At 48.9% G+C, this 11,342-nt stretch overlaps 1 protein-coding gene and 1 non-coding gene across 3 annotated transcripts in view; both read left to right on the top strand.

Annotated features, from left to right (window-relative positions):
• LOC119285541 (alpha-L-arabinofuranosidase 1-like) overlaps positions 1-9,905 on the top strand; it is a 14,244-nt gene extending 4,339 nt beyond the window's left edge. For both annotated transcript variants that reach the window (XM_037564839.1, XM_037564840.1), the window contains exons 5-18: positions 4,977-5,098; positions 5,202-5,355; positions 5,990-6,059; positions 6,868-7,013; positions 7,108-7,153; positions 7,230-7,282; positions 7,933-8,077; positions 8,200-8,318; positions 8,407-8,478; positions 8,549-8,652; positions 8,740-8,796; positions 9,021-9,219; positions 9,293-9,436; positions 9,569-9,905. In XM_037564839.1, the coding sequence (XP_037420736.1) occupies positions 4,977-5,098; positions 5,202-5,355; positions 5,990-6,059; positions 6,868-7,013; positions 7,108-7,153; positions 7,230-7,282; positions 7,933-8,077; positions 8,200-8,318; positions 8,407-8,478; positions 8,549-8,652; positions 8,740-8,796; positions 9,021-9,219; positions 9,293-9,436; positions 9,569-9,724 (1,587 nt within the window). In that variant the 3' untranslated portion in view covers positions 9,725-9,905. The remainder of the gene's footprint in view (positions 1-4,976; positions 5,099-5,201; positions 5,356-5,989; positions 6,060-6,867; positions 7,014-7,107; positions 7,154-7,229; positions 7,283-7,932; positions 8,078-8,199; positions 8,319-8,406; positions 8,479-8,548; positions 8,653-8,739; positions 8,797-9,020; positions 9,220-9,292; positions 9,437-9,568) is intronic.
• On the top strand, positions 9,899-9,971 carry TRNAE-CUC. The gene has a single exon. It is a non-coding gene; the product is annotated as a tRNA-Glu (tRNA).
• Positions 9,972-11,342: the final 1,371 nt, after the last annotated feature.

The raw sequence follows: 11,342 nt of genomic DNA, 5'->3' as shown, positions 1-11,342 counted from the left end.
GTGACGCAAAGATTGGACCGAAAGCCCTCGAAAGTCGAGGTAGGTAGTCCCTTCGTCATAACATCGGCGAACTGCTGATTGGTGGGCACATGCAAAACTCGAACACGACCAAGTGCGACATGCTCCTGAACGAAGTGGATGTCGAGCTCAATATGCTTCGTCTGGCGGTGATGACGGTGTTGAACAGGGTTGGCAGCGAGGTAGACCGTGGAGACGTTGTCGCAGTAGACAAGCGTGGCCTTGGGAACCTCACATAGCAACTCCTGAAGGAGCTGTCGTAGCTAGGAGCACTCCGCGGCGGCGTTGGCCACAGCCTTGTACTCGGCCTCGGCGCTCGATCGTGAGACAGTGGGTTGTCGTTTAAACGACCACGAAATCAGAGAGGGCCCGAGGTATACACAGAAGCCGGAAGTGGAGCGTCGAGTGTCGGGACACCCAACCCAGTCGGCGTCGGAGTAGGCGACAAGGCTGGTGTCGGGGGATGCCGTCAGGGTGAGACCCATGGCCGTAGTGCCACGTATGTACCGGAGGATACGTTTCACCAGAGCCCAGTGGGTGTCACGAGGGGCATGCATGTGAAGGCACACCTGCTGAACAACATACTGGATATCCGGCCGCGTCAGTGTGAGGTACTGAAGAGCACCGACGATGGAGCGGTAGAAGGGAGCGTCGGACGCCGGAGAGCCCTCGACGGTGGACACCTTAGCCTTCGTATCGACAGGCGTGGAAGCATGCTTGCAATTAAGCATGCCGGCTCGCTCTAGAAGCTCGTAGGCGTACTTCTGCTGATGCAGAAAGAAGCCAGTGGCACGGCGAACGACCTCGATGCCGAGGAAGTAATGGAGAGCCCCCAAGTCCTTGAGGGCGAACTCGGTGCCAAGGCGAGCGGTGATCTGCTGATGTAGCGCTGGCGAGGACGCAGTCAGGATGATATCGTCGACGTACAGGAGAAGGTATGCAGTAGCGGCGCCCTGGTGATAAACGAACAGGGAGGCATCGGACCGTGTGGACCGGAACCCCTGCTGCTGAAGGAAGGCCGTGATCCGCTGGTACCAGGCCCAAGGTGCCTGCTTCAACCCGTAAAGAGAGCGGGAGAGCAAGCACACGTGGTCCGGATGGGTGGCGTCGACGAAACCAGTGGGCTGCTGACAGAACACCTGCTCGTCGAGGTGACCATGCAAGAAGGCATTGGACACGTCGAGCTGGTGAACCGGCCAGGCGCGAGAGACAGCCAGCTGGAGCATAGCGTGAATCGTGCCCGGTTTTACAACCGGGACGAAGGTGTCGGTGAAGTCCATGCCGGCGCGCTGTCGAAAACCACGCACCACCCATCGCGCCTTGTAGCGCCCGAGGGAACCACCGGGGCGAGTCTTGTGGCGGAAAACCCACTTGCCAGTGATAACATTGGCACGGGGAGGCCGCGGGACAAGCTGCCACGTATGGTTGCGCTGCAGAGCGTCGAACTCCTGACGCATCGCAGCAAGCCAGTTCGGATCCCGAAGGGTTGCGCGAGCAGAGGTAGGCAGCGGGGACGGGGCCGAGGTAGACGCGGCGCATGCGTACTCGTCGGAGGTGTAGCACGTGCTAGGACGAAACGTCCAAGTCCGAGCCCGAGTGACCACACCGGTGAGGGGTGCAGCCACCGCCGGCAAAGACCGGCGATGAGGAGGTCGAGCCGGTCTCTGTGGACGTCGAGGGGTCTGCGGCATCGCCTCGCGGGGCCGAGCCGGAGACGGGGGCGCCAGAGGCCGCGGCGGCGGGGGCGCCTGAGGAGGCGGCCACACTCGAGACGCCGCGGGAGGGGGCGGCCGGACCTGAGGGCGCAGGGAGCGCTAGCGGGACCGGGGCTGGGGCGCTGCTCGGTGAAGGGGGTGGCCCGCTGTAGGTGGTGGCAGGGGCGAGCCGAGCCGCGGGAGGCGCCGAAGTCTGCACGGGGAGGGACGGTACCTGCTGAAAAGGGAACACCAGCTCATCAAAGTACACGTGCCGCGATGTATAAACGCGGTGGGACACTGGATCATAGCACCGGCAACCTTTGGTGTTGGGAGGGTAACCGAGGAAGATGCAAGGAACCGACCGGGGAGCGAGTTTGTGAGGAGTGGTGGACGCGGTGCTAGGATAACACAGACACCCGAAGATGCGGAGACCAACATAAGATGGAGCCGCACCGAAGAGGAGCTGGTGAGGAGCGTAGTTCTAGCGAGTGTCGCACGGGTGGATGTTAAGGAGGAGACTGGCGGTGGCGAGAGCATCCGGCCAGGACCGAGGAGGCACGTTAGAATGGAAGAGCAACATGCGGACGCAGTCATTAAGAGTGCGAATGACACGCTCGGCGCGGCCATTTTGCTGGGACGTGTAGGGACAAGTGAGACGAAAGATGGTGTCGTGAGAAGCGAGGAGGTTACGGACGGCTACGTTGTCAAACTCTTTTCCGTTGTCAGTTTGTAGGGCAAGGATAGGACGAACGAACTGTGTGGTGACATAGGAATAAAAGGCGGTGAGTGTGACGAGAGCGCCGGACTTGCGACGAAGAGGAAAAGTCCACACGTAATGTGAAAAATCATCCAATATCACCAAATAGTATAGATAGCCTGTGTTGCTTGCAACCGGGGACGTCCAAACATCACTATGCAATAACTGAAACAGAAAAGTGGAAATGTTGGTAGACTTGCTAAAGGGAAGTCGAACGTGCTTGCCGAGACGGCATGCCTCACAAGTGTGGTTGTCAACCTTATTACATGAGAATGAAAAACTTTGAAGAATCTGATGTAAAACTGTGGAGCTGGGATGACCGAGATGAGCGTGCCAAAGGTCGACACTAGCGGCGAGGGCGGCTGGACGGGTGGCGGTGGTGGCGGAGGGATGCACCGGGTAGAGCTCGTCGGGGCTATCACATCGGTGGAGTACCATCCGTGTACGGGCGTCCTTCATAGAAAAGCCAACATCATCAAATTCGACAGTAATAGGATTCTCACGAGCAAGGCGACAAACAGATACAAGGTTTGTACCTAAGTCAGGAGAGACAAGAACATTAGACATGTTAATCGGAGTGGAAGTAGAGGGAAATGACATATGACCAACATGTGTAATGGGTAAGGAGGAACCGTTACCAACGGTGATGCGAGTGGGAGTATGAACGGGAGTAGAAGACGTGAGGTTACCGGGATGAGATGTCATATGAGCAGTGGTGCCCGAGTCCATGTACCAGTCACCGCTGCCACCATAGTTGCTAGGTGACGGAGCCGAGTGCAGGGCGGTGAGGAGGGCGGGATCCCACGGTGGCGGCACCTGGGGCAGGTAGAACCCGCCATAAGGTGGCGCTGGGGCGGCGCCATAATCGCCCGAGACCGACGATGCAGGGAGGGCCGAGTAGGGGGCGTCGCCGGGCGCGGCGAGGTACGCTTGGTGGCTCGCCGGGCGGGGCCCAAGGATGCCCGGGGCGGGAGGCCGGGGGACCAGCATCGAGTACGCGTGGACGGCACCCATCCATGGGTTGGTGCCGTAGGTCCACGGAGGGGTGGCCTGCTGCTGACGAGGAGCCCCCCGTGCGCCGGCTGCTGCTGCTTGCGCCCACCCCCGCGGCGGTTGCCGCGCCGCCCGCCACCCTGCGGCTGCTGCTGGGGAGCGGCGGGAGCGGCGGGGGCGCGGGCGGTAGGGGGTAGAAGCCCGGGGGCGGCGCGGGCGGGGCGGGTGGCGGCGGGGCGCTGCGAGAGGTGCCGGCGGCGAGGGCGTGGTGCTGCACGCTTCTTCACCCCCTTCATCCGGCGCTCCTCCAACCACAAGTACGCCACAAACTTGGGGAAGGAGGGCTTCGGTATCAAGGTGAGGTTGGAGGCGGCGTTGCTGAAGTCCTCGTTGAGGCCGGCAATGAGGGTGTTGAGGAGGAGGTCGTCATCGACCTTGGCGCTGATGTCACAGAGTTCATCCGCCAACGTCTTCAGGCGGCGGCAGTAGTCATCGATGGACTGTTCATCCTGATGACAGTAAAAAAATTCCTGCTGCAGAAAAACGCAGCGCTGAAGCTTGTTGTCGGTGAAGAGGCCGTTGAGCTTGACCCACACGGCGCCGGCGTCATCACCATCGCTCACGACCGTGTGAAACAGGTCCTTGGAGATGGTGGTGAAGAACTTCACCACCGGACGAGCGTAGCGTCGATCGCGGTCCACTCGGAGTCGCCTATCATGGCGTGAGAGTCGACGGTGCCGTCAACATGATCCACGAGATTGTTCTCGCGGAAGAGGAGCGAAAAATACGTCTTCCACGCGAAGTACGTGGAGTCGGTGGCATCGAGGACTACGGGGACGCGTTCATGGATGTTGATGTCGCGGATGTTGGTGGGGTCTGGCCCGGCGAAGGGGTTGGAGTAGGTGGAGGCGTTGGAGGACATGGCGGCGACACGGTGAGGGGGAGGAGGGGCGGCGGCTAGGGTTGGGGAGGGGTTGGGGAGTGGTGGCGGCGGCTGGGAGAGGGGCGGCGCGGCTGCGGGGAGAGGGAGCAGTGGCGCGGGGAGGAGTTAGCGGCGGCGGCGTGGGGCGGCGGCGGCTAGGGTTGGGCGGAAGCGATTAGGAGAATCGTGACGGTATCTGATACCATGTAGAAGGGATTGTGTGCATCGATATTCTCATTGATCGTGCACTAGGCACATATATAGGTGCAAGGGGTGCGGCCGGTGTCTTGTCTCCCAAGATACACATAAAATACAGAGGGAGAGAGACACTGCAGGTGCAGCATACAAAACCCAGACCTACATACGTACATACATGTTCAACAAATACCAAGAGACAAGATATTAAGATCCATTAAACCTAGATCTTTTGCAGTCACTACTCATTAGTGACACACTGACTCACTGCTCACTGCATTAGAGTTGATACAGTATCTGTTATTTTCTTCTTCCTTTTAGGCTTTTATATGTGAACAATATAAGTTTGTTTCGAGTATAACAATAAGAATTGCTTTCGCTACCATGGTTGTAGAATATTGAGGAAGCGAAGGTTTATAAAGTCAGCATGTACATCAGGTCATCAGACTCCATGGATCTAACAGTTTCCTTGACAAGTTCAGATGGTCTTCAGAATCTAGCTGCTTATACCATCACGTAAGCAATACTGTGGTTTAATTTACCTACAGTTCAGCATTTATTATTACAACTATGGCTCTCTCCGTGTAATGGATGTTTGTTCTAATTCTTTCTTCCGTAGGGCTGATAAGGAAGATTTTAAAGAGTGGGCGAAGGTTGAGTTTGATCTGCAATCAAGTGAAAGAAATTCTAACTCAAGGCTTCAGCTTACAACCAGAACAAGTGGCATTGTTTGGTTTGATCAAGTATCACTTATGCCATCTGATACTTACATGGTAATTTATTTTCCAATTATTATCTGGATATCGTCCTTTTCCTTTTGTATCATAACAGATGGCATGTTTCGACTGCAAAGTTCCCTTGCATCCACAAGAATTGAGACACAACATAGCAGTAAATATATATTCGATTATGCAACAACTATCTACGTTTCAATTATGATTTCAGATATCCATTTTTTTTACAACTCAATGAACTTAAGTTATTTGTCCATGGATAGCTTTGATGCTGTAAATACGAAATTCTGTTGTGCAATTTACAACTATTTATGTTTCAGTTATCATGTTATAAATAAATCTAAACATTTAATAACCTGAGACCAGAGTTCTCACTAAACTTAGTTTGCGTACATGTATACGTATTGTTCAGCAAGCAGTTCTAGTAGTTCACATTCAAATGTTTCTTAATACAGGTGCATTGGTCATAATTAAAATTGCACGGTGTACTTTTATGATACTTTTACCCCTGGAAATATCCACAAGATATCAAGTTATCTATTTGTGTATCTTTTGTAGCATTATCAATTTGTTCTTAATTTTCACATGACATATAATTTAAGAAGAAAAATGAATATTATCTAGAGTTTCCATCGTTGATTACAATGTATCTTTCGATCATTTTCCTTTTCAGGGGCATGGTTATCGTAAAGATCTTGCGTCTATGCTGGCAAATCTAAAGCCTAAATTTTTGAAATTCCCAGGTTTGTCACTGTTCTTTTCATCTTTCATCTGTGATTCATATCAAAAGGTGAAGATATTATGCCTTGTAGTTAATATCTGGTAGAAGTTCCACGATTTTTTGCACTACAAGATTGACAATGTACTGTGAATATTGTACAATTTCTATGTCTAAAAGTCAGCTTACGTGTTCAAGTATTCAATGACATATGTTAATTGTTCTTTTTTCTCAACCATGTATTTCTGCACTTAAGAGTACAATATTAGACTGGGTAGACTCGTGGTAACGAACTAAACTAGTACTGTATTAGATACATATTCTTCTCTCTATCACTATATGTGCTATGACTGAACGAAGATACCTTGCAAAATTATAAGCAACTGATACTATCAGTTGCCACTGAATTATCTTGTTTACACAAAACTTCTTCACACACAGTTTATGGGTTTGGCATAACAAACTGCATGAACATGATTTACTACGCGGATAAAAGTTCACTCTAGAAAGACTTTTTTGTTTTCTTGCTTCAAATGCTCTGGCAGCATACCAAACAGGCTATTGGCGTTTAGGTGTTTTTGAGGTTTCAAATAATCATTTGATGTTTTCCCTCAGTATATGTAGCTGTGGTTGGTAGATTTTGTAACATAAACTGTATAAAGAAGTTGTGTGTCGAACAACATGATTCAGTGGCAAGTAGTAATAGTCAGTATAGTAAGCTCTGATAAAAAGATTTTGTAACATAAGGTTAAAACTAAGAAAATAGGTTAAAGCTCAGTTATGATTAAACATTGATTTCTGGAGATTGATAGTATGCTGATTACATGTTTTAGGTGGAAACTATGTCATGGGAAACTACCTGTTAAATGCATTTCGCTGGAGTGAAACTGTTGGACCCTGGGAGGAGAGACCTGGTCATTTTAATGATGTTTGGGGCTACTGGACTGATGATGGACTTGGATTCTTTGAGTTCCTTCAAGTGAGTAAAAAAACCTACTGCTTGACTTTGATCTGGAAATCATTAGACAATTGCAAACAGTCTAAAGCTGAGATTTGTTATTTTATTACTGTAGTTAGCAGAAGACCTTGGTGCTTGCCCAGTTTGGGTGGTCAATGATGGTAATTACTATGTCTAGGAAGTAAAAATGATTGTTTGCTAATCTGGTGATGTGATCAATTCTTTTCATTGTGGCAGGGGCTAGCCGAAATGAACAAGTGCCATCTGCCACAATAGCTGCTTTTGTAAAGGTATGTTCTTGAATATTGTTATACATTTGTTCACGTGCCATGGTCTATATCTATTCCTCCCTTAGTAGGTTTTCTTATTTTCTGAGCATTAGTCTAACAAAGTAAAAATTGCGATTGCCTGTTTACTCTCTTTACTGAATTTATTCCCCAATAATAAGGAAAGGATTACATGATAAATGAACCATCCATTTATTTTAAAAGCCATCTCAGTAAAGAACCAAGTAGAATAGAAAATTAAATACAGACATAATCTTGTAACTAGGATTCAGAAATGGCATCCCTAGGGTGAATAGTCAGAAGGGAATCTGCTAAATATAATCATATATGTGTGCTTACGCAATGTTTTTTTTGGAAACAAGTGCATATGGCTAATTACTATATTTGGATGCATAATTGAACAATCACTTGGTCCATATTCTATCTGTTACTACAAATCTCGAATGTCTAGGCTACAGTCTGGCGTGAATATCTGGGAAATAACTAAATATATATCAAAGGTCCACATGAAATACATATTTCTTACATGCCTAGCTGAAGGGTGCCATGCATAATGATCTTAATTAGGATTGCGATAGTAGGTGATCTTTCTTAACAATACTTGTTTCCATTTGTAAGAAATTGTTGTTATTTGAATTTCTTTGCTTTTGCAGGATGTTGTTGATGGTATTGAGTTTGCGAGGGGAGACCCTGGGACTTCATGGGGTTCAGTTCGTGCAGCAATGGGACACCCAGAGCCCTTTCAGCTTAATTATATTTCTATGGGAAATCAGGAATGCTCAATGCACTACTATAAAGGTTAATTTATATATCTCTTGGTTTCTTCACATTTTCTCCATGGATGGCCATACAGGAAAGCAACCTTTATCGAAGCTGCTTTTTTTTTAAATCTCTGAGTTTTCTCTTGTCTGTATTTGTAGAGAATTACCGCAAGTTCTATTCTGCAATAAAAGCATCCTACCCAGATATCAAAATCATATCCAGCTGTGATAGATCTACCATTTCACCGGTCGAACCTGCTGATCTGTATGATGTTCATGTAAAGACTGTTGCTTGGTCTTCACTTAGATAAAGTATATATATTCAGCTTTAAATGTTGGCAATGTTTGACATCCGCTCTGTGGCAGGTCTATACCTCATCTGGTGATATGTTTTCCAAATCTAGCATGTTTGACAGCACACCCCGAGGCGGACCGAAGGTACGAGCTGTGCTTCTATTAATATCAATTCTCATCCTTACAACTAACCGGTACCCTGTGTAAATTTTAGGCAATTGTTAGTGAATATGCTGTGACTGGAAATGATGCTGGCCGAGGAACACTAGTAGCTGCTTTAGCTGAAGCTGCATTTCTTATTGGATTAGAAAGAAACAGGTTCTTGTATTCTACTTCTGGTTTGGCATCATGGCGATGACAGCAGTCATTTTGAACTTGCGTGTTTTACCAACTTTTTGTACGCAGCGACGCTGTAGAAATGGCAAGTTGTGCTCCACTCTTCGTAAATGACAATGATCGCAGGTAAATGATTCAACTCTCTGAATCAATAAATCAGTCAGTGTACTTCTGACAACGTGCCACAGTTTGTCTACGTGAAGTTAAGCTAAAATTTTGGATAATCCATTGACTTGAATTCTGTAGAGAGATGGAACGATCCCTAGAGAGAGAAATACACTTGTACATCATTACAATTTTTCTACTGATGCCTTTGCCATCCATGGAAATACGTTTGTGCTTAATAATAGGTGGAGTCCAGATGCCATAGTCTTCAACTCATGGCAGCACTATGGATGTCCAAACTACTGGATGTTACACTTCTTCAAGGAGTCAAGTGGTGCAGCACTTCATCCATCTACCATTCAAGTATCGAACTATAATCAACTGGTCGCATCGGCTATCACTTGGCAGAATTCTAAAGATGGCAATACTTACCTAAAAATAAAGGTGCATTTATTCCCTTGTCCCGGAATTAAACTGAGCTGATGAAAATCGAAATAACCAAATCCGTTTATGTCAGGTTCTCAATTTCGGCAACAAGGCTGTAGATCTTAGTATCTCCATAACTGGGCTGGAGAATGAGATTCAGACATTTGGATCCATAAAGACGGTACTTACATCTGGTTCTCTACGGGATGAGAACTCCTTCCAGCAACCAGACAAGGTATGCTACATTGACTAGTTGTCAGTAACCGCAAACTGAATTCGGCACGAGAATTTTCCGTCTTGGATTTGTAGCCTGTAAATTGCAATGCTTATAGTGTTTTGTCTTGAACTTTTGTTTGGAATGCAACAGGTGGTGCCGGTGGAAAGTCCGATAAGCAATGCGAGGGAGGAGATGAGTCTTGTACTGGATCCGTACTCCCTCACCTCGTTTGATCTCCTCTTGGACCCGAGCAATAGCACGATGATGCATTCAGTCCCGGAGTCAAGCTTGCATTCAAGTATGTGAATACAGAAAGGAATGTGATAGACGAGAGAGCCGTCTCCCAATGCAAAACATGAATTTGGATTAAACATAAACTTAATATGGCCGTGTGTGGATGTATGCATAAAGACATAGGTGAAAGGGCAAGTGACTATGATTATAGATATGGTTCAGACTCTAAAGCTTATGAACATATCCTCCGTCATAGTCTAGGTGGTTAGGATACTCGGCTCTCACCCGAGAGACCCAGGTTCAAGTCCCGGCGACGGAATTTTTCTCGAGGCTTTCATACCGTTTTTGGCGAAAAAGATTTGCTATACTCCCTCCGTTTCAAAATATAGTGCGACCGCGCTTCGTGAGGTCCAACTTTGACCATAAATTTAACCAACGAGAGCAACTGTGGCGGGAGAAAAAATTATATAACCGAAAACTTCTTTTGAATATGATATAATTTTTGCTCCCGTCGCAATCGGTTTTCGTAGTTAAATTTACGGTCAATCGGTTTTCGTAGTTAAATTTACGGTCAAAGTTGAAGCACGGAGATAGAGAAAGGGCGATGCTAGGCGCCGGTGCGCCGGCCGAACAGTTTCGGCCGGTCCAGCCCTAGCCGTTGGATGCGCGCGATTAGCCGTCCGATTCCCCCGCGTTGACCCCTCCTCTCTTTCTTCCTCTCCTCTCCCGGCCGCCGGCCATCACCCCGTCGCCTGGACCTCTCTCTCTGCCGCCCCCGCTACTGGATGCAGCGCTCGCCACCGGTCGCCGCGCTCGCCGCCGGTCTCCGCCATCTTCTCTCATGTTTCTCGACGGGATCTACATGCAGCAAAAACTTCGCCCCGTGGGTTGCAGCTCCCCCCCCTGGTGATGGTCGCGGCTCCGTCAACACCAGTCGCCTGTTGCAGCTCCGGCAGCTTGCAGTCGCGCGCCCCGCCGCTCGCACTCCAGCGCCGCCGCCGGACCCCCTGATTAAAGGTTGTAGCAAAATTCATCAATGGTGGCAGCAAAAAACACCGCCAGTTGAAGCTTTTTTTTTCAACTGTTGATTCCGGTTGTAGCAAAACTTGACGCCAATGGTAGCACGGCAAAATGCAGGTTGCAGCAAAAAACTTCACCCGTAGTAGCAAAAAAAACTATGGTTGCAGCAAAAATCAAACCACGCCGCCGTCTTTCGCGAGGTTGCAACTCCGCCTTACATGGATGTAGCAAAAACTTCAGCGGTGGTAGCAAAAAACTACTACGGTTGCAGCAAAAAACAAACACTGTTGCCGTGTTTCGTGAGGTCGCAACTCCGCCTTACATGGATGTAGCAAAAACTTCAGCGTTAGTAGCAAAAAACTGCTACGGTTGCAACAAAAATCGTCGTTGTCATCATCGCGAGGTCGCAGCTCCGCCTGATGGATGTAGCAAAAAACTTCGCCAGTAGTAACAAAATCCAACTGCGGTTGCAGCTTCTCCTTGTTGTGCAGTTCCATTGAAGCTTTTCTGTCTATGGTTGAAGCTTTTTTCAACAACTGTTGAAGCTGTTTTAGGTGACGGTTGCAACACTGGTATATGCGGGGTGCGTCCAGCCATGGCGGCAGGCAGCCATGGCGGCAGGCGAGGGAGCGCCTGGCCACCGGCGATGGAGGTCGTGGTCGCCCAGTCG

Source organism: Triticum dicoccoides, chromosome 4A, assembly GCF_002162155.2.
Source record: "Triticum dicoccoides isolate Atlit2015 ecotype Zavitan chromosome 4A, WEW_v2.0, whole genome shotgun sequence".
NCBI classification, from domain to species: Eukaryota; Viridiplantae; Streptophyta; class Magnoliopsida; order Poales; family Poaceae; genus Triticum; species Triticum dicoccoides.
Note: the sequence above shows the minus strand (reverse complement) of the source record. Positions and strands in the feature narration are given on the sequence as shown.